Source organism: Talpa occidentalis, unplaced genomic scaffold, assembly GCF_014898055.3.
Source record: "Talpa occidentalis isolate TD23 unplaced genomic scaffold, MPIMG_talOcc4v2.1, whole genome shotgun sequence".
Classification (NCBI taxonomy): Eukaryota; Metazoa; Chordata; class Mammalia; order Eulipotyphla; family Talpidae; genus Talpa; species Talpa occidentalis.
Genome location: NW_026555331.1, coordinates 8,037,228 through 8,059,506, shown reverse-complemented (window position 1 = coordinate 8,059,506; position 22,279 = coordinate 8,037,228). Strand labels below are relative to the sequence as shown.

The following is a 22,279-nucleotide window of genomic DNA, read 5'->3' as shown; positions in this document are numbered from 1 at the left end:
CCTGGGCTGTTTAAAATGGATGACCTGATCATGCACGGGGCAGACTGAGCTAATCCATGTTTAGTCAGTAATTTTAAGGACCGGTTCGGAACCTACATGGGGGTGTTAAGTGTGTTGGCTGAGTGGGCATCATCCTATTATATTATAGGAAATAACACGTTCCCTACGTTATTATATATTACCACATAGGAAAAGGCTTCTTACTGTACTAATAGCATTTTATATCAATGGCATTTTAAGTATTGGTCTTACCCTCAAAAAGGTGATGAAATAGCCTGGACAAGACGACCCACAAGGAGCCACGAAGCCATAGAATGAAACGTTAATGTCCATTAAGAGCCTTCTGAAAAGCAGCATTTCATTAAAAACACAGAAGGAATTTTTGGCCTGTGGGTTTCCTTTGACAGTTGTAACATCACCACAAATTGGGTGGCTCCACTCTCTCAGCTCCCGAGGCAAGGAGTGTGAACTGAGAGTGTGGACAGGGCTGTGTCCCCTCGGAAGGCCCTGGAGGAGACTCTTAGCTGCTGGCAGCCCTTGATGTTCTTGGCTCACAGCTGCATCATCCCACCCTCTGCCCCCATCTTTGTGTGGTCTCCTCCCTGGTGTCTCTGTGTCTCCACCTGGCCTTCTTACAGGATGCAGGCCATTGAATTTAGGACCCACCTGACTCCAGAACGACCTCATCTGAGCTACTTGTATCTGCAAGGACCCCGTTATCAAATAAGGCCCATTCTGAGATGCTGGGTGGGTGTGGCTCTTGGGAGGACAAGGGAGGAGGAGACCATCAAACCCAGTGCAGGTGGCCAGGTGTGGTCAGCTTCTCAGAAGGTGGGCCTGTGTGTGGAAGCCTGGCCTTGGCGGGGGCCCTCTCGTGAAAGCCAGCAGAGGGAGGAGTCGTTGGAGGAGTCATTCCCTAAAATGGTGACCGCAGATCAGCTCAGCTAGAAGGAAAAAAAATCAGGATACAGGGAGGTGCTCTTGATTGAGCTTGTTGATCTCTCGTTACCAGAAATTGCTGAGAGGCCGTGTCAGGGCGACGTGTCATGGTAAAACCATTTCTCTGTTTCCTCTGTGGTGCTCAGCTGAAGACCAGTCCTGTGTCTCCAAGAGGCGGCAGGCCCTGTCCAGACTCCACTTTGGACCCTCGGGCTACTTCAGCCGGCACGACTTGTTCTTGGTTCCTGAGGAAAGGCAGGAGGACTCTCCACGAGTGGCCAGAGTCCCCCCGTTCTGCTCACGCTTGGCCAGGGAGCTCTTCGTGGACTCTGGGATTCTCCGCCCGATGGTGGAGGGGCAGGGTCAACAGTTTGCTGCTTCAGGAAGTCTCCTCAAAGAAGCCCTCAGAGCGATATTTCCCTCCCGAGAACTGGCTCGTCTGGCCCTTCAGTTTACTACCAACCCAAAACGACTCCAGCAGAATCTCTTTGGAGGGAAATTTCTGGTGAACCTTGGCCAGTTTAATTTGTCTGGAGCCCTTGGCACTAGAGGGACATTTAACTTCAGTCAATTTTTCCAGCAACTTGGTCTTCCAGGCTTTCAAAGTGGAGGGGCACTAGTTGATCCAGCCACCCCTCTGTCCTTGAGCTTGGATTCCAGTCCCACTACAGAAATCCCGGAGGCCTCTGGGAAGGGTGCTGCTATGAACAAGCCTATTGTGGGCAGCTTTGGCTTGGAAGTCAACTTACAGGAGAACCAGAAGGTCTTGAACTTCCTGGCTTCTCTCCTGGAGCTTCCCGAATTCCTGCTCTTCCTGCAGCATGCTGTGTCTGTGCCCGCAGACATAGCCGGGGACTTGGGTGACGTGCTAGAAATGGTGCTTGGCTCCAACAGCTGTGAGCAGAGTCCTGGCAGCCTTTTTGTCCCTTCATGCACGGCAGAGGGAAGCTATGAGGATGTCCAGTGCTTTGCTGGAGAGTGCTGGTGTGTGGATTCCCAGGGCAAAGAACTTCCAGGCTCCAGGGTTAGAGGTGGACAACCTGCGTGCCCCACAGAGTGTCAGAAGCAAAGGGCTCTCATGCAAACCCTCTCCAGGAGCCAGCCGGCTGGGTCCAGCCTGTTTGTCCCTTCTTGTACAAGTGAGGGGCATTTCCTCCCTGTTCAGTGCTTCAACTCAGAGTGCTACTGTGTTGATGCTGAGGGTCAGGTGATTCCTGGAACTCGAAGGGAACCTGGAGAACCAAGTCAATGTAAGTCCGTTGGGCATTCAGTCTGTAGACTGCTTCTCGGCTGGGGGCCTGACACAATGCAAGACAGAAAAAGAGAATTCAGTCATGGTTTAGGCCCGAACTTCTGTGGATGGCAAATTTTTGCCAGTTAATATAAAAATTCGATTTTTCATTATAAAAATTAAGTTAAAAATCAAAAATGTAAATTAAAAATTTAATCAAAAGTTTAAACACCCAGAACAGTCATGATAATGTTTATCCTTGTAGTGGGTGAATGGGGAAATTTATGGCCTGAAGGAACCACTACCTGTGGTTCTGCGGTGCAGACCAGAGGTGGGTCAGTGGTGCCCTTTTGGTGGGGGCAATGCTTGGGTCTAGATGTTATTTACAAATTTAAGGTCAGTGAGGTCGGTGGGATTTCTGTGTCTTTCTGGGGTTTTGATGGAGTTGGGACAGTTCAGAGCTTCCATCTTGGATTTTCGTGCTTATTCAACTTCTTAACCTGACACATTGTTCCTGCAGGCCCCACTTCCTGTCAGCTGCAAGCCGAGCAAGCCTTCCTTGGGGCAGTGCGGGCCTTGCGCTCCCCTGTCAGCTTGCCAGCCACCCTCTCTGGCATCTACATCCCACAGTGCAGTGCCAGTGGGTCGTGGAGACGCGTGCAGTGCGACGGGCCCCCTGAGCAGGCCTTTGAGTGGTATGAACGATGGAGAGCTCAGAACAACCGAGGCCAGGAGTCAAGCCCCACTGAGCTGCTCATGAAGGTCATGAGCTATAGAGAAGCAGCTTCTGGAAGCTTCCGTCTCTTTATTCAAAACCTCTATGAGACCGGCCAACAAGGCATCTTCCCAGGGCTGGCAAGATACCCTTTTCTCCAAGATGTCCCATTGGCGATTTTGGAAGGGAACCTGACCCAGCCTGTAGAGAACATCTTTCTGGAGCCCTACCTCTTCTGGCAGATCCTAAGTGGCCAGCTCAGCAGATACCCAGGGCCCTACTCAGACTTCAGCTCTCCTCTGGCACACTTTGACCTTCGGAGATGCTGGTGTGTGGATGAGGCTGGTCGAGAACTAGAAGGGACCCAGACCGAGCCAAACAAGGCCCCGGCATGTGAGTTAAGCTGTGTTAAGAAATGATATTGTGTGTGTGTGTGTGTGTGTGTGTTTTCAGGATTGTCTGGTGGAAGGATATTGAGTGTTACAGCTGGAATAGAGCTTAGAGAAGGCTGGGGACATCCCTTCAATAGGTGATTGAAGAAACCCAATGTATTGTCTCTACTGTGGCTTTAAGAGAATTCCACAGCTTTACCAACAGACGTTTCAGTCTCAGTTCTAGAAGCTGGAATGGTCAAGATCACAAGTACTAGCAGCTTTGGCTCCTGGTGTGGGCCCTCTGCCTGGTATGCCAACAGCTGCCGTCTTGCTGTGAATTCACAGGGCAGGAAAGAAAGACTCTGGTCTTTTCACTACCTTATGAGACACCACATCCTGACCTCATGACTTCATCTAACCCAGTCACCTCCCAGAGTCCTTCCCTATAAAAACCATCCCATTTCAGGGCGGGTGTTCAACCTGTGAATGTATTTTGGGGAGTGACCCAGACATTCAGTCTTTAACACTGAGGCCAGGGGTTGCAGAGTTAATGTGAGTTCATTTGAAATTTTTCAAATAGTTGATTACTTCAATCAGTGCCTCAGTTTTTAACTGGAGTCTCCTGTATACAAAGCCTTATCTTTGATCTGATGATCGCCATGGAGTGACATGACCTTGCCCTTACCCTCTATCAGCTAACACTTCAGTTTCTCGCTCATAAATGAGGTGTACCGTCAGATGAACCAACACATTTGCAATGGTCTAGTGACTTACCCAGGCCATTGCCAGGTGCTTGGGACTTTTGGAAGTACTTCTGCCTTCCAACTGCCTTTCATTTCCTTGAGGAGTTTGCTGAAAGGTCTTTAAATTAAGCTTTATGGCAGATGGGCTCATAGGAAAGCTTTGGTATGTGAGGCTCACATGAGCTAAGACTGACTCTGTATTGAATTAAAATGCCTTATTCCAACTCACCATGGCGGCAGTTTGAAACGACAGCCAAATCCAACATCGTTCTTATCAAATCAAGATTTCTCTACCCAACAGTTGCTGCTCTCACAGGTGAAATTATACCTGTTCAGGTCCAACAAAATCTTCATTCTTTACAGTGTTTGATGTTGTCCAGACTTTTCTGGATAGTGTAAAATGGTTCGGACTATTTCAACATTAGCTAAAATTTAGGCTTTAGCAGCAAGTAGATTTGAGGATATTGGATGAGAACAGGCAGTGAGTATGATCATGCCCCTCGGATTGCGAGCAGCCTGGAGGCTCCCTGGTAGGATCATTCCTGAAATGTCAAGTTCTAGCAGTAGGTGACCCTCAAGTAAACACATAGATGTTAGTAGGACTGTTACGTGATTGTGGTGAGATCTGTGGGTTCATTCTCCACACCAATGTCAAGTCCGCTACTCGGGGACATTCCTATCATTGTAGATGCCCCTAAGATTGAATTTGATTCTCTTTGGACCCAATTTTCTGGGTCTGAGTTGCCGATACCAAAAATACCCTGTAGCTTTGTAGTATTATTGACCTTGGCTTGAATGCTGGGCAAAGCCTTTGACCTACGTTTAGAATCAATCCACTGTCATTTGTATCACATAGCAAGAGAGTAAGTGACCAGTCTCTCCCCAAGGTAATCTGTTGGAAAGTATCAAAAGTCCTATCTAGAATTAGTAATTTTATCTCTTCCATTTAAATTTCTATTGTTGTTTTTACAAGTAAGTGCTTACAGTTGAAACATCTGTGTAAACAATACCAAATGTAGCATTATAGTACCACACACATATAATCTATAGGTATAGAAATCTACATTTTTGGGGGTACAGGTTACATTCCTGTTGATGGGGCATATTAAGGGGGCTTGGTGGCCATCAGTTCAGGGTTTTGATACTTAAATGGATTTCAACAACATAAATATCACATTGGAAACTCATGAGAATTCAGAATTCCAGATATGGATATAGTCCTATGCCCATCAATAGATGATTCGATTGAGAACATGTGGTCTATCCATACTAAGGAATACTCTTCATCCAGAAAGAAAGATGAAATGCAGCCATTTATAGTAAAATGTGTGATAAAGCAAATCAAATAACAAAGACAAATACTGGAAATGTATATAATGGATGATTTGACAAAGTAAAATATAAAAACTAGTGGCATTAATAAATGCAGTGAGGGCTCTGTAGTGGAGGGGTGATGAGAGAAAGGGACAGGGACATAGGGATGGTGGTGGGGTAAAATAAATAAAAACACATGTTAGGGAAATAAAGAAGTAGGGGGAAAAAAAGAAACTCAGAATCTCATGCTCCACCTACTGAATCAACACCTGCATTTCTGAAAGACTCACAGGTAGATCAATGCTCTCTCCAGCTTTATCCACAAACACATTTACTGTAGAATTCACAGTGTGATTTGTTGAAATAACTATGCCCAGGGTGGCTCTTGTTAGTACTGATCATTTCAAGGGCAACGTAGGCCAGTCACTGTGCCAAGCACTTCAGCTGCAACACCTCATAGGATAATTATAAAAATCCTGTAGCTATAGATGCCGCTGCACATTTCACAAAACTGAAGCTCAGAAGTGTTGAACACATTATGCAAAATCACACAGCTGATAGGTGGTCAAGTTGACATTTGAACCCAGAGATCTCTGAGAGCAACTTTGTCTGTGCAAGCGTAACCACTAAACTACAATTCCTTCCTTCAGTTGTTGATATTGTCTAGCCAGTCAAGTAGGCAGCGAACTTCCGAATACCTATCCATCCAACACTCATCCACCTTTCCATCTAACCACCCAATCACCTCTACATCCATCCATTTGTCCACCTATCCATCCATGCATCCATCCATCCATGCATCCATCCATCCAACCATCCACCCACCCATCCATCCTTCCAATAAAGACAGCTGGTCAAGTTCACTGGTTCTGGAGTCATACTGCCTAGACTGAAATTCCAAATCAACTACTTGCAGGCTGGAAGCTTATCTGAGTTGTATAATTTCTCCATGCCTCAATTCTCATGTGTAATATGCAGTTAAGACTAAAATCTTATTGGATTGTTGCATTGATTAAATTAGATTGTCTGAGTAAATGTGCTCAAATGCTTTGCGTGGAATACACATGGCTCTTAATAATCTTCTGCATAGTTGGTTCTCCATGAATTTTGAGTGAATGAAATCATGGAAACAATACAGAAAGAATCATCCAAGTTGTGGAAAGAAGTGCTGAGAAGGAGACAGCTGAGGCTGAAATGCATGTGTGTGTGTGTATGTGTGTGCGTGTGCGTGCATGCATGCATACGTGCATATGTGTGTGTGTGCATGCACATTCACAGTGATCAGAGGGAGCTGTGTGTGGTGAGTGACCCCATCCCTGATGTCTTTATTTCCCTAGGTCCTGGCTCTTGTGAAGAAGTGAAGCTTCGTGTCCTGCAGTTCATTAAGGAAACGGAAGAGATTGTCTTGGCTTCCAACGATTCCTTGTTCCCCCTGGGAGAGAGTTTCCTAGCAGCCAAGGGAATCCGCCTGACCAGTGAGGAGCTCGCCCTTCCCCAGCTCTCTCCTTCGCAGGAGACCTTCACAGAGAAGTTTCTGAGTGGGGGCGATTATGCCATTCGTCTGGCAGCTCTGTCTAGTGAGTGTCATGCACTTCCATTATCTTGTTCCATCTCTTTGGGGAAGCCAGAGCTTGAATTACTCTTCACCGTCTTCAGAACTTTGCTGCCTTGGTTTCCCCAGCTTCATGGGTTCCTAGGAAAGAAAAGGCAGAATGGCTTTGTGAAACTGGTCAAAACCGGAATGGTCTCCACCTCTCCAGATGCACCAGCACAGCCACCTGGGGGCAGGGCTCCATGCTGCCTGGTGCCGAGGGGCTGCAGCTCTCATCACCTGCCTGTCAGAGAGAAATACGCTGAGAGAGCTCTGGCCTGTAATAAAACTCACACCCGGGTGGGCATTGCTCCCCTAAACAGCTCTTTGCATTTGAGCCAACAGTTCCACAAGGAGGATGCTGTAAGCACCATTCTTCTCAGAGGGAACTGGGGTTAAGTACGTGCTCAAGTTCACATGATTCAGACCTAACAGCCTGGGCGGTCTGCCTGCGCCAGCGTCTGTCCCCTGCCTAGCTGGTGCCTGCACAGCTGGACTCAAACTACACCTGTCTCATCCCAGAGCCCCACCCTCTTCCTCCAGTCCCGTATCAACTACAACCCCGTATCAACTCGGCAACAAATGACTTGTCTCCAGGCTGTACCCGGGTTCCCCAGCCCTTACACGATTGTCTCAGCTGATTCCCTGCCTAGTATTCCTTGGACTTAGATCACAGTGACAGCAAAGCAGGTTCTTCCCCTGAAAACATCCATGCCAGTCCTGCTGGCCTGTTCCTGGGAGGGGCTACGCCAGGAGACAGGCCTCAGCTGCCTTGTGCTTTGTTCTCCAAACCCACGAGAGAACCCCAGTGCCCTCTCTGTGGCCCCCCTCTCTTCCCTGAGGCTGCCCTTTGGATGGCAGGCCCCTTGTTCATCTGCCTTCTTTATCTGACACTCCCCGCACCAAATGCTTAGGGTGCTGGCATGGAAGAGATACCTAAACTAGATCAGAAAGCCCAATATCAAGCAGCTGAGAAGCTGTGAGGAGTGGCCCGGGCCGGGCAGGAGGATGCGGTGTGCAGAGCATGGGGTGAGCCCTTGGGTACCCCTTCACCTCCCTTAATGAGTCTCCTCACGGGGTGAAAACCCAGCTTTACCAAGCTGTGGGAAGATCCCGTAAGATCCTGCAAGAGCAAAGTTTTGAAAGGCGTAAAGAACCAAACTGTAAGAGTTTATCAGGGAAGGCTGAGAGGACAGTTTACACGGCTGACTTTGGGGTCCCCTCAGTGTGAACTGCTTAATCCCCCCGTGCCTCAGTGTCTCCCCATTACATGGGTTCACATCAGCTTTTAGAGGATCATTGAGGGCTCCATTAATCAGAACGTGTGCTGAGATGATGTCTGGCACGAAGCAAATTCTAAACAAATGTTTCGCTGGCACCATTGGCTCGTGAGCCTGAAGACAAGGCCCCATGGAGTCTGTCAAGATGACAGCCGAGTCCTCCCTACTGCACTCACCCTCTGTCGTGAAGCGCGGTCTGCCCGGTGCTGCCCGTGGCGCACGTGGGCTGTGCTGAGTCAGACGGCCCCGGGGCGGCGCGGGGCCTTGTAGGCCGGGCTCTCACCTCTGCGCTTCTCCCGTAGCCTTCAGCTTCCACCAGAGCCGAGGCTTCTTCCCTGGCGGTTCTACCGGCGTCGCCCTATGGCCGGCGGGCCCCTACGTGCCGCAGTGTGATGCTTTTGGAAGGTGGCAGCCCTTGCAGTGCCACGCCGGGACCGGTAAGGGGTTCGGGCGCCCGGGGAGGGCTGAGCGACACCGCTCCTTTCCGTGTTGAGGAAAGAGTGCACCTGGGGCAGGCGAGCTGTCCTCTGGGTCCCTCTTTGGCAGCTGGAGGCAAATCCCTTAGCTCCTCTGGCCTTTGTGGCCTTTTCCATCACCTTCTCCCAGCCCGAAGGTCAGGCGGGTGGTTTCTGGGGGACTCGGTGCTGAGACCTGTGATTGTTGTGGACAGTGTCAAGCAGGCGGGATAGTCAGATGGGGCCTGATGGCCACTGCAACAAAAGCAAACCAGGAAAGTTTGGGGGACACTCGGGGCGAGCCGCCCAGCACAATTCCTGAATTGCTGGTCCCGGTTCTTTTCCAGGGCACTGCTGGTGTGTGGACGGGAAGGGCGAGTATATCTCCGCCTCGCTGACCGCCCGCTCCCCTCGGCTCCCCCAGTGTAAGTGAAGCCTGCGAACCCTCCTGCCTGCCCGGACGTGGGCACCTGGGCCGGTGACACCCACCGGCGAGGCTCCGTGCCTGCGCTCCTTAAGCACCACACCCAGGTGCAGCCAGACCGTACGCTTGCAAATCCCCGGCCCTGGGTGACTCTCAGATCTTGGCCCACCTGGACTTGTGCTCCTAGCTTCTCAGGCGGGGAGAAGCGCCTGAGAGTGGGGAAGGAACCCTCGGTGTCCCCCGACAGCTGCTCCTGTGCTTTTCACCCACGTTTGTAGCTTCCGCAGCTGCTCACGTCTGTCCTCCACCAGCCTAAACCACAGGCCTCGTCCCTGAGCCTCAGCTGCTTCTCTGAGATCCCAGTTCTCGGTGCTGCTGGGCACCTCCATCTGCCCAGAGACCCAGCTCTGACCCTGGGGGCCAGCCAGGGCTCCCTGCTCCCACTTTGCACCCCACTCTGCCTGTTAAGAGCTCGCCCTTCCCAACACAGGCCCCACACCCTGTGAGAAATCCCGCGCGAGTGGGCTGCTTTCCAGCTGGAAACAGGCCGGATCCCAAGGAAACCCGTCTCCCAGAGACCTGTTCATCCCAACCTGCCTGGAGGTAAGCCTCTGAAGGCCCAGGGGAGGTGCCAGAACTCTCCTGCACAGGGTGAGGGAGCTTTCTCTAGTTTTTCAGTCCATTTGTTTTAGTTTGGAGCTCATGGGAAGTTGTGACCTGAAGTTGGAGACCTCTCAGAATGGTCTCTGCAGTGTTCCATTTTCTCAGACCTTTGCTTGGGTTTGAATCTTCCCTGCGAGGCTTACAGGCCGGCCGGGGCAGCACCGATTCTCTGGGACTCCCTGAGTAGCAGGCCCCGGCAGGGTCCCTGCCTCTGGGGAGCAGCCAGCACCCTGGGGTGGGGCTGATAAACCAGGCGAGCCTCATGGCCACCTGCCAGTGTCAGGGTAGGTGCTGCCGTTCCCGTCTGTGAATGGGGCACGGGGTGCATCAAGTGGGCAGGTGGCCACAAACACTGAAAGGCCCTCAGGGCAGCCAGGCGGGGGCGGCCCCCTGGGCAGTAAGCATGTCCTGTTGTAGGGAGGGAGGGGATCTGCTTCATCAGCGCTCCCAGAAGGATGGTGCTAAGGGCTCCGGCCCCTCCTCCTTAGAGTTTCAGAGAGGGAAACTGAGGCCCGGACAATGGAGGCCTGCCCAGTGTTCCCCAGCTGGCCTGGGAGGAGCCAGGCGGGGCCCAGGTGCGACCCAGAATTGGGGGCTGCGGAGTTTTCTTTATTCCCTGCCATGCATGCCTCTGGTTCCTCCCTCTGGGAAGCTTGTTGCAAAGCATTTCCTGAATTGGGGGGCTAGAGGAGTGGTCGGGCTTTGGGGTTGAGACCCTGGCCCTCCCCAGCCATTCCCGTCTCGGCCCCCAGTGACATAAACTGATGACTGTGGCCCTGCTTCCGGGGGTAGCCAGGGGTTTGGCCCTAGTTAGGACAGCGCTGTGCACCCATCCCCCGCATTTGGAGAGGCCATTGTCAGAAGTCTGAGAAGGAACATTCCTGATATCTGCTCACCAGCCCGGTGGCTTTGTCTCAGACAGGGCAGTACGCCCAGCGGCAGGCTGCGGAAGGTGGCATCTGGTGCGTGGACCAGGCCTCAGGAGAGGGGGTGTGGCCTGGCACGAACGGCAGTGGTCTGTGTGAGTAGCCCCCTCCTCTGCCCCAGGCTTCCCGGGAGAACTGGGTATGGTGACCCAGGCTGACTGTGCCCCCCAGTTCTGCCGCTTTGGCACCATAGATGCTATTGCCCCCCGACCTCTGAACAGTAATCACTCGCATGTCAAATCTCCTTTAAGATTCTATCTTGAGAACAGGCAGTATGTGTGTGTGTCTGTGTGTTTGTGTGTGCATGTGTGAGTGAGTGTGCATGCGGGTGTGGGTGTAGTGAAGTCCAGAGCTCAGCAAAGCCTGGGTTTTGCCTTGTCCTAATCCAACACCCCAGTGGGAGGCAGTCCAGGGCCCGAGGATCGTGCAGGCAGGTGGTGGGTGATGCTGGGGACAGCGGGGCTGTGGCAGCCTCCGGGCTGCGTGGGCCTCCACCCCATCTGGCTTGTCTTTGCGTCAAGGCCCGGGCCTCTGTGAAGCACTCCACGATGGACTCTTCCCCGGGAGCACTGGCCCAGGCCCCGCCCCAACTTGCAGGGCAGAAGACAGAGGCTTCTCCCCAGTGCAGTGTGACCCGGCCCAGGGCAGCTGCTGGTGTGTGCTGGGCAGCGGCGAGGAGGTGCCCGGGACCCGCGTGGCTGGGGGACAGCCTGCCTGTGAGAGTAAGTCCCGAGCCGCAGAGGGCTCCCCAGCCTGGAGGGTTCTGCTCAGATCCTTTGCCGAGGTTGGGGTGCCTGGAGCATGGGAGGGGTGGCAGGAAGCTCTGGGGGGATGTGGTTGCCCGTGACCCTCGCGACGTGGAAACTTGCGTCTGTGCTAGCCCCTCTTCCACCCTCCCAGGTCCACAGTGCCCACTGCCCTTCAACGTGTCAGAGGTGGCTGCAGGTGTGCTCCTGTGCGAGCAGGCCTCAGGCCCAGGAGGAGCCCCCGTCCAGCAGTGCCAGCTTCACTGCCGCCAGGGCTACCGGAGTGCGTTCCTGGTGGGGCCGCTGGAGTGCGACCTGCAGGGAAGACAATGGGTGTCACCGCCGCCACAGCCCCAAGCCTGCCAGCGTGAGTGGCCTTGGGGTGTCTGCTCTTACCCCACTTCCATGCAGGACCTGGGACTGTGGAGCTTCATTTTCCCCTGTCAAAACTGTAGCATTTCCATGGTAAACCAGGTGGCATTGGGAGCAGAGGGGAGGGCCTTCTTCTAGAAGGAGTAGAGCTGCTTCATGGCCCACACTCTGCTCCATGGGACAGCTGCCATTGTGGCGTCCCTCCTGGGAGGCCTTGGCAATAGGGCTGTGGTCAGTATGCAGGTGTCCATGCTATGCGGGTTACCATGGTTGACCAGCCCAGGCTCTGGCTGCATACGCCAAGGCAGGAACTGGAGAGGTTACCCACAGCCAGGCAGGGCAGGGGTGGATGCTGGGGCCTGCCACTGGGCACACCAGGACAGTAGGCGGGCATTTGGGACTGTAGTGTGGATCATGGACTGATTGTGACAGGTGCTGAGTGGCTGTCAAAGGACAGCATTTGCAGCAAAGCATTCTGGGATGGAGAATGCTCTCTGGAAAAAGTTGCACATACAATTTGGACAAGTAAATGGCCTCTCCCTCTCACTATGACAGAGTGGCCAAAGCTGAAACCAAGACAGGCTGGTCAGGGTAGATCTAGAGCAAGGGACTTGGGGGAGGAGAGGGGTGGGTATTGACTCTGGAAGTGGGTTGCAGGGCTGCCCTGCATGTTTGTCCATGTTGTGCACTGAACAACCACTTTAGGGTATGCCTTTCTCATAGACTATGGTGTCTAATCAGAACCAGCAAAACCCTTTGTAGTGGGTCCAGGATCCCCAAATGTAAAGCAGCTGGTGTAGCAGCTGATGAAGGGCCGACTTGCTGGGCATTTGCTGAAAAGTTTCAGAGGCAAGCCTTCATGCTCAGAGGGGTTTAGACACAGAGGATGACAGAGCAAGGTGGCAGTGCAGAAGGGTTACTGTAACAGGGAAAAACCCAACAAGAAAAGTAGCCCGTGGGCCTTCTGCCTGTGACTGCTGACTTCTGGCACTTGCCCGCAGGGCCCCAGCTGTGGCAGACCTTGCAGACCCGGGGGCAGATCCAGCTGCAGCTCCCGCCCGAGAAGATGTGCAGTGCAGACTATGCAGGCTTGCTGCAGGCCTTCCGGGTCTTCGTGCTGGATGAGCTCACGGCTCGGGGTTTCTGCCAGATCCAGGTGTGTGCCTGGCTCCCCTGTGAGTGGGTCCTCAGAAAGTCTTGGGGCTCCAGGGATCAGCCTGGGGTGAGAAGCTCACTCAGCCGAGGCTAATTATGCAGCTGCGGAGGTGGAAGCTGTACCCTGTCATCACTGGCCATCCTGTGTGCTGAGCACTCGCTGTGTGCCGGGCTCACCCATGGTTGCTGGCATGGATTAGCCTGGCCATGTCCACAGGGTTATGGCTATTGTTACCTCTCTGTAGATGAGGGGAGAGGAGTAATTGGCCAGGCCACACAGCTGGAAGTGGCTGGATGCTATTCACCGAGGTGGGAAAGGAAGTCTTATACAGTGAGGGGGCAGTGTCCCAGAATCCCCCCACCTGGTGCTAAGAACCACGCTGAAGACCCATGGAGACCTGGGGTGGGGGGGGCTACTTACTCGTGGTTTCCAGGAAAGGGTGTCAGGTGAACCAGATGGAGCCCCTCAGGTCGAGGTGGGTGTCTTTAAGTTGGAGCTGATACTTGCAGATACTTACAAGCCTTTGAGTCAGATGCATCTGGGTTCAAATCTTGCCCCCTGCTCCCCACCAGGGTGGCCGGGCCCAGAGGCTCCTACCTGGGAGACTGGGGTGATGTGAGATAATATGTGCATCCAAAGCCTTTGCCCTTTACACTCTGCAGAGAGGTCCAGAACTCCCAAATGGGGGGCCCAAGGTGGGGGGAAGTCCCCACCCTGCCATTCACTGTCTGTGCAATGCTGGGCAGTTCCCAGCCTCTCTGATGCAAATCCCCGTCTGTTCTGGGGGCGAGAGAGTGCGGATTGCGAAGGTTGCTCTGGAGACTAAATATGTTTAAAGCACTTCTCGCGGGCCTGACTGATGGACCCCACTGGGGAAATGGGTTGATCATGCCTGACCCCTGAGGGGGCCCATTAAGGCTGCAGAAAGTGACAGCAGAAGCTCTGGCTCTTGGGGCAGCCCCACGGAGCCAGCCTCTGCTCTGTGTTCTGAACTGGAGGCTTCGTCTCCCTGTAGATGAAGACCTTGGGGTCCCCCGTTTCCATCCCTGTCTGCGATGACGCCACGGTGCAGGTGGAGTGTGTGAGCAGGGAGCTCTTGGGAGTGAATGTCACGTGGAGACTGCAGCTGGAGGAGGCACCCACAGCCTCTCTTCCTACCTTGCACGATATTGGTACGACCCCCACCATCTGTTGCCTGACGCCTCTGGAGTCTTGGGTGAGGCCTCAGTTTCCTCCTCCATCAGCGGGAGCCAGAGATGCCCAGGGCCGTCCTGCAGGGCCCTGGGCCTGGTGCAACCTGATCCTGAAACATGTTCTCAGCCATCGCTTACTCGTCTGCAGAGGTGTCACCTGATGGCATGTCCGTGGACAGCTTTCAATTCTGATTTTGTGGGTGCAGAGAGGGGGCACTGTGAAGACCAGTGGGGCCGGGGAGGGAGTCTCTGCTGGTTTATAATGTATTTATTCCCATTAGAAAGCGTCTCAGACACTTACACTATAGACACACAATTCACACTCTTTGAAAGAGGACAGTTGTGATGAGGTCTCTCGGGAGGGTAGGAAGATCTAAGGGGAGCAGTGGATTGTGTGGTGGTGCTGGGGTGGGGGACAGGGCAGGGCAGGAGGATAGGGTATTGGCACAGTTGCTATCTGCACACCCTGCTTAGATTGGTGACTGGAGACAGGCTGCCCTAGACCAAGGGTATCTCACTGATGTCCCGGACGTGGCAGGAGCAGAGACCGGGGGCAAAGTCCCTGGTTAAGGTTGTGCTTCTGATTCCTGTGTGACCCGAGGCCAATCAGTCCCCTTCTCTGGGCCTCAGTTTCTCCTGCTACAAGGTGAGGTGCCAGGTGATGACAGCGTCCCCTTTCTCGCCCTGGCCTGTCTTGCAGAGGTGGCCTTAGTGGGCCTTGTCGGGGCCTTCGCAGAGCTGGTCCAAAGCGGTGCCTTCCAGCTCCATCTGGATTCCAAGACCTTCCCCGCAGACACCTCCATCCGCTTCCCCCAGGGGGACAGTTTTGGGACCTCCGCGAGGACATGGTTTGGGTGCTTGGAAGGATTCCACCGAGTCTTGACCCCCGGCAACAACATCCAGGAACCCCTGGGGTGCGGTAGGTACCCCTGTCCCCGTGAGGTGCGGGAGGGCGCCGGAGCGCGGGAGGGCTGCTCTGGGCGTCGAGGGAGACCTGTTCATTCATTAATTCAGCAAAAGCCCCTCAGACATCCATTCTGCGTGGCCGTGCCGTCACCCAGGAGGTGGCAGCTGAAACTAGGGGTGCTGCTGGCATGATAGAAGAACGCCGATGTGTGAAGGGCCCTTGCTCCTAATTCTTGATGGCCTGGGCTGGGGGCCCAGGCTGTGCTGTCCGCCCGGGTGTTTCTTATTCTCTGGCTGCTCACCACCAAGCCCAAATAGCCGTCCCCAGCTGAGGCTGTCTGCGAGCCAGGGGGCGGTCCTGGTGGGGGTTCCTGGGGTGTCCTTCCCTCCCACACAAGCAGCTTCGGGGCTTATTTTCATTGAAGGTAACAGCAAATCCTGGCAAGGGAGGCCGAGTTTCCCGTCGCCACCGTGGCAGACACTTAGTGCCTGAAATCCACACACTCGGATCATCCTATGGCCCCGAAGTTCTGCTTCTGACTCGGGTCACCATCGAGGCCTGAGTTCCTGGGAGGCCCTCGGCAGACCCCCCTTCCAGCTCCCTGCTGTTGCCCTCTCCTGATGGCTGCTGCCTTCCTTCCTTCAGCCCCACAACCACGCGCTCTCACTCTCCGGCCCACCCCTAGTGGCAGCTCCCTCCGGCTCTCTCACTTCTAAGGAGCTCCAGGGCCGCCCTGTCTGAGGCTCAGCTCATTAGTGACCTTCTGCACCCCTCATGTCCTTTTCCCTGTGAACTCCCTTGACCTCAGGCTGCAGGGTTAGGACAGGGAAGTTTTGGGGAACATTGTCCTGTCTCCTACCCAAGGTCCTAGAGCCCCGGGAGGAGCAGTCTCCCGCCATGTGGCATCACGGGCAGGCAGAGAGGCCATTTTATTGAAAGATGTTTCTTGCTTTGCTTTGTGTTGAATGTTCCCATTACCTATATTGGGGGCAACACAAAGTTGATGCGTCTTCCTCTCACGACGCTGGTGCCAGCTCTGAGCCCACGCTGGATTTCAGATGCAGCAGAGTCGGCACACAGGAGCGGGGACTCCGGCACTTCCCGCCATGTCTCCAGGGCACTCTGCTCTTTCCAGTGCACCTTCCAGGCCTGTCACTCTCCCCGCAGCCCCGTGGCTGTACCCCCACTCGACAGAGGAACGTTGAGACTTGGATGAAATGAGACCGCTTATCTTGGCGCCCAGAGCAGAGTTGACTCAAACAAGGGACCTGAGTGACATAACCGATGTGGGGTGCGGGGGGCAACCCCGGCTTCTCCAAGGCCATAGCTCACCTTCTGTCCACCTCACCAGAGCTGCCCCAGCAAAAAATGCCACAGGAGTGAATGGTGCTGCCTTCTAGGGCCTGGCCCTGACGCTGCCTCCACTGTGCTCTCAGATTTAGGTGAAAAGTTCTGGGTTCTACGGCTGGGGACCCTGCATTAGTGTGTGTGTGTGTGTGTGTGTGTGTGCGTGTCTGTCTGTCTGTCTGTCTATCAGGGGAGAGGGTCCAGGAGCCTGCTTATCACCATCCCAGATGGAGCAGGTGTGGGGTGCGGGAGCTCCACTTAGAGCGCCCCTGAGCATGGAGCCGGTACTGGAGCGGCTGGAGAGGGTGGGGGCGCTGGTCCAGGGGAGGCCAGAGAACCCCACCTGACTCAGCGCTTGAGGATGATCCGGTTTCCTTTCGGGGCCCCACTGGAGAGCTGACCCTCACCTTGCTTGTCTGTGGGGGCAGGGGCCCAGTGCTGGGCGGGCAGCGGAAACCGAGTAGGAGGCGCAGAGTCTGGCCTGAGGGGTGCCAACCAGTAGGGGTGCTGGGACTCCACCGGACCCCAACTCAGTGGACTTCAGAGCCGTAGGCTGGCGCTGGGGAAGGGGCAGCTGCGGGGCCAAGGCCGGACGGCACTTGCTCTAGAACAGGCCTGGCCAACTCTTCCTGCAAAGGTCAGGAGAACAAGTCTTTTAGGCCTTCTGGACCATATGGTTTTTGTCTTGATGACTCAACTCATCCGTTGTCAGGGAAAAATGTGGCCACATTCCAAGAAAACTTTATTTGCCAAACAGAAGTCGAGCTGAATCTGGCCCCTGGGCTGCAGTTTGCCAATCCTAGCTCCAAAAACACCCAAATTCTGTTTTTCAGCTGACTTTCACTGACTCACAGTGAGCAGTCAGTCACACACCAGCCAGGCCCTACTCCGCCGGTTCGAAAGGCCCCGCACGCAGCCCCGGAGCCCGGCTTTCTCCCGCATCGGTGCCCTCATCTGTTTGCTGCTGAGTTTCCGTCACAGGCTGCCCAGAGTGGCAGCCAGGGGCATCCTGTTAAAAGAATTAGGAAACTGCTCCTTGATGTCAGGAGGCCCAGGGTTCAAGTCCCAGCTCCGGCACCTTCCATAGGAGGGATCTTGGGTCCCCACAAAGCAGCACCTGGAACGAAGTGGTGTTAACACCTGTTTCCTGGGGGCTGTGCATTGCATGGCCTGGGATGTCGACACAAAGCCCATCCTTCATGCAGCACACTCAGCTCCTGCTCTGCCATGGTGGGCAGTGCTGAGACTTAAACTCCCCTCTATATGATTCCAAACTCTGTTCTGCGCTCTGCAGGAGGGATGGCATAACCCCGAAGCTTTGAGAAACTGTCCAACTCCGATAGACCAAGCTGCTGCAGTTTCCCAAGGAGGGCATTGAGACCACAGGGGTTTGGCAGTGATTTTCCTGGACAGGTCTCATGGACGGTTAGGCCCCGTCTTGCAGTGGACTCAAGAGTCTTTCAGGGGACTCAGTGCCGAGGGCAGGATGGGTCTTTCTGGACATCAGGGATGGGAGGAAGCCTGAGGAGAAATGGCACACGCATAGGAGCATGGCGGGGAGGAGCTGGCAGGTTCTCTTCTGTCTGCCCGTCACCTGCCCCTTGGGCTTTAGAGGCGGCTGACTCAGGATGGGTTTTGTTTTCCTCTCAGCGTACTTGGAGATGACTTGAAAAACACAGCCATTGTTCTGGGGTTAAAATATAGAGGAGCTCAAGCGCCTGACTCATAGAAGTAGTGAAACCTGCTCTCGGAGGGAGCAGATCACAGCTTTCAGTTTCCAGGATGTGCCTGGAGTTTCTGATTTACTCAGACGAGCCGAGCTGAGCTGTGCAGAGACAGTCACCCCGGGCTGCGCCCTCGTAGCCTCCCTGTCCCACACGTCTGGCTGCGCTTCCTTCTCTAGAGGAGGGTGGCTGGATGGGCGGGCAGAGGAACAAGTCTGGTTTGGAGAGAAGGGGGTCTGTCCCCGGGTCCAGCTTGACCTCGCACGTCAGTTTTCTCCAGCCGAGGATGGGGTTGGGAGCTAACGTGCCGAAACGCTGGGCACTGTGCTTGGTGAGCCCTGTATTCTTATTTCCTACTGCCCTTGGCAGAAAAGCACGCCAGGGAGGTGTGTTAGTGTCCCGAGGATCATCTTTCTCCTCCGTGAAGTGGGCTATGCACGAGCGCCCGGAGTGCTGTGGAAGGCCTGGGCGTACCCAGCACACAGAGCTCCCTGCTTTCAGCTGCTCCTTCATTGTGTCACACACACTTCTGGAAGCTGATAACCCAAGCCTGGCCTGGGAAAGAAAGCAAAAAGAGCCCCTCCCCCACCATAGAATCGCTGTGGCCAAGTTCACCTTCTTTCATAGGACAGAGCTCCTCCGACTTTAACTTAGGAACCTCTGTCTCTCTGGTTTGGGTTTCTGGCTTCTCAGTTCCAGACCTTACGAGAGGAGGCAAAATAGGAGGGATTAGAAGTGCTCAAGTCTGGAGAGAACTGAGAGCTGGCAGACCATGGGGGAACAGAGGGAGGTGAGCGGGGCATCCACAGCACAGAGCCCTCACTCCTAGGGTCCTTGAAGGGCATTTCTGAGTAGCCGAAACCCAACTACTCTGGCCATGAAGGCCTCCATCATCCCATGTCCGGGCCTCTCACTCACCTGACCCTCGTCCCAGGTCTGAATGCCATCAGTGAGCGAGCAGCAGGGAGCCCACATGAGTCAGGTGAGATGGCTCTGAATTGTTGGCACTGCCCCCAGCATGGGCACTGGTGGGGCAGCACCCGTGTGGACTCTGGCTACAAGGAAGGGCTCCTCCAGCATAAAAACTGGACCGTGCGGTGAGCACATGGTCAGGTCTGGCACTGTGACGGGTGCTTTCTCTGCATCATCGCTATTTCATTAAGATCGTATTGCTAACTGCGTTTCACAGAGGAGAAAATGGAGCTTCGGGGACGTCCACAGTCTTTTAGGTCTAGTGGGGAAAGGGACTGCAGCCATCTGTCCACCCCAAAGTTTACACCCGCCCCCCACTGCCCCCCACCATGTTCTTAGTAAACTTTGTGAATTGCTACCGTGGTTTTGTAGGGATGGATGCACCTCGTTCCAACTCCAGCTTCATCCCCGTCCACCTTCCCTTGTCCACTGAGCTCTGGCTTCACAGCTGGCTCTGCTTTCCTCTGCCCATTCCTTGACATCCCAGATTCGTGCCTGCCCCAGGATTCTGCACTTCCTATTTCCCCCTGCCTGGAATCCTCTCCGACACCCTGGCCCTGGAGCACCTCACCATGTGGTCTCAGGGGTCACCCTGAGAGAGGCCTGCCTTTCCTGCTGCATTTCACTTACATCTGGAATTCCTACCTGGTATCCTCAAGTCCCAACAGCCTGTCAGCTCTGGAGAGAAGGCCCTGGCTCCTGTGCTCACAGCTACCCTCAGCTCTGAGAGTGCAGGCACCCGGGGTCTCGACAGGCCTTTGTAAGGGAGGGAGCGCTCATGTGGGATGGATGTCACGGGCCCTGCGTGTTCTAAGGTTGTCTCTGTGGAGCAGTTGTCTTGTCTCTAACATCCTTTCTCTGTTTTCTCTCCTAGTGAAGTGTCCTGAAGGGAGCTACTCGCAGGATGAGCGCTGCATCCCCTGTCCGGTTGGCTTCTACCAAGAGCGGGCGGGCAGCCTGGCCTGTGTCCCATGCCCTGTGGGCAGAAAGACTGTTTCTGTTGGAGCTTTCAGCCAGACTCACTGTAAGCTCTTCAGGGCCCTTCTTAGAAAGAGAAACCTTCCAAAGCAAGGGGGACACCTCAGGGTGCCCATCCTGGGCACTTTGAAATTTGGCATCAGATAATTCTCCATTTTTGGGGGGCTGTCACCTGTATTGCAAGATACTTATTTAGTAGCCTCTCAGACCCTTAACCACTAGACCCTAGGTACCCTACCTGAGTTGTGATAACCACATAAGCCTGCAGACATTGCCAAATGCCTCTTGAGTGGAGGCCAAATGCCTCTTGAGAAGATTGGCCACCATCTTTGATTGCCTATACCCTGCCAGGATCTCAGCCTGACATTGTACTTGTGCCATCTCATTCACTCCTGCCAACTGCCCTTCTAGGTAAACGTTCTTGGCTCAGTTTTTACAGACAGGAAGACTAGGGCTTAGAGGAGTGATTTAGCCCAAGCCTCTGAGTTAGGATGTGATATAACTGGTCCTTGACCTTAGTGTTGTCTGATTCTGAAACTTCTGGTTTTTGGATGTCACCCTTATCAGGTTGAGACGTGGAAGATCTTTCCACATACAGTTGTAACATCGCGTGGCTTGCAGCGCCCCCGGCCTGTGCGTCTGGCGCGTGGTGTGCGTTGGGGCCTTCCCGGAGGTCAGGAGGTTTCACTCAGCCTCCTTGCTGATCATCACCTGGGTATGGCTGGGTTTTTCCTAGTGAGAACCCACAGCTGATAGGCATCTTTTCGTGCCAGTTTGAAATTGTGTCAACACGAGGCAAACTTGTTACTGCTTGAGATTAGAATAGTTTTTATTTTTTTTAAAGATTTATTTATGCATGCATGCATGCAAGAGCCGGGGTACAGGCCAGAGGTGCAGAGGGTGAGAGGATTCACCAGAGACAGAGCAGGGAGCAGATCAGGCAGACTGACTGAAATACACTGCTGAGGGGAGCAGTGGGTGAGATGGGAGAAGTCTGCTGAGCCATGTGGGTCACCTCCCTGATCAGGGATCGAACTCCTGGTGTGGTGGCTGCAGATAGCTTCTTAGCGCTGATGCTTAATCCCTTGCACCACCAGGAAGGCCCCCAGAATAGTTTTTAGACTCTTAAAATAATTAGTTAAAAGTGATCAAGTCACCTCCTCTGATCAGGGTGGTTTGCCTTGGTTAGGGGGGCAGTGGTAAGAGGGTAGTAATTCCAGGGAAGTAACGGGAAGAGGGCAGGTGTCGGCTGGGAGTCTGTTGCTCCTCCTGGAACAGAACCTCTTTGGCAGGGAAGTTGAGTGTCTTGACATCTGAGGTCGCCCTTGGTCTGCACACAGGGACGGGGTTCTCTGTGGCTTGGAGGCTGGGGGTGCTGGTGCCCTGCTGGAGAAATGCTTCCTACAAGGGGGTGGATGCATCATACTGAGACTTGTTTGTGAAGGGGGTTGCAGGGATGATGGGGGACAGGAAGAGGCTGAGGCTTGGCTCCAGCTGGCCTAGTTCAGGCTCCCCTCCTACGCTCTGGGACCTCGGCCAAGTCTCTTTCCTCCTCTGGATGTCAACTCCCTCACCTATCTCATGGCGCCGCTGATATCTCAAGCACAGGGTGGTTGTGAAGCATTTTAGCCAGTTTGGGCTGCTGTGAGTAAATAGCTGCTGGCAGCGTGGCTTTAATCACAAACATTTGCTCCTCGTGGCTCTAGAGGCTGCAAGTCCAAGCTCAGGGCGCCAGCATGGATGGTTCTTGGCGAGCCTTCTCATCTCGGTTATGTGCACACACGGCCTGTCTGTGGTGGGGCACATGGAGCAGGAGATTTCCTGTGCCTTACTTTCTCAGAGGGCGCTAATCTCACCATGGGCCCCCACCCTCATGATCTCATTAAACTGAATAGTCTCTGAAAGATTCTGTCTCCAAATGCCTCAGACTGGGGCTAGAGCTTCACCTGATGAATCTAGGGGGCCCGAGCCTTCAGTTTAGAGCAGAATGGAATCCATTAAAGTGGTTGAGAGGAACTAAAAGCTTTAAGGTGAACTATCCCACTTTTGGGGGTGAGCTCTGATTGCACCTCTACAGGGTAGTGTCACATCCTTCCGCCTCCAGACTTCTTCCTAGTAGAATAGATGTCAGTGGTTGTGTCTCCAGGGTGGGGGTGGATGTGTGTGAAGGGTCTGTGTGAGACTAAGAGCATCTCCGTGACATGAACGCTGCCGTTCCTCCGTTGTGTG

General features: G+C 54.0%; 1 protein-coding gene across 1 annotated transcript in view; it reads left to right on the top strand.

The window, feature by feature from the left end:
* TG (thyroglobulin) overlaps window positions 1-22,279 on the top strand; it is a 168,462-nt gene that overhangs the window by 14,281 nt on the left and 131,902 nt on the right. Inside the window, exons 10-22 of the mRNA XM_037513233.1 lie at window positions 1,086-2,189; window positions 2,691-3,278; window positions 6,654-6,893; window positions 8,490-8,624; window positions 8,990-9,067; window positions 9,557-9,669; window positions 10,648-10,750; window positions 11,177-11,377; window positions 11,556-11,768; window positions 12,775-12,929; window positions 13,945-14,101; window positions 14,823-15,041; window positions 19,947-20,096. Of these exons, the coding sequence (XP_037369130.1) occupies window positions 1,086-2,189; window positions 2,691-3,278; window positions 6,654-6,893; window positions 8,490-8,624; window positions 8,990-9,067; window positions 9,557-9,669; window positions 10,648-10,750; window positions 11,177-11,377; window positions 11,556-11,768; window positions 12,775-12,929; window positions 13,945-14,101; window positions 14,823-15,041; window positions 19,947-20,096 (3,456 nt within the window). The remainder of the gene's footprint in view (window positions 1-1,085; window positions 2,190-2,690; window positions 3,279-6,653; window positions 6,894-8,489; window positions 8,625-8,989; window positions 9,068-9,556; window positions 9,670-10,647; window positions 10,751-11,176; window positions 11,378-11,555; window positions 11,769-12,774; window positions 12,930-13,944; window positions 14,102-14,822; window positions 15,042-19,946; window positions 20,097-22,279) is intronic.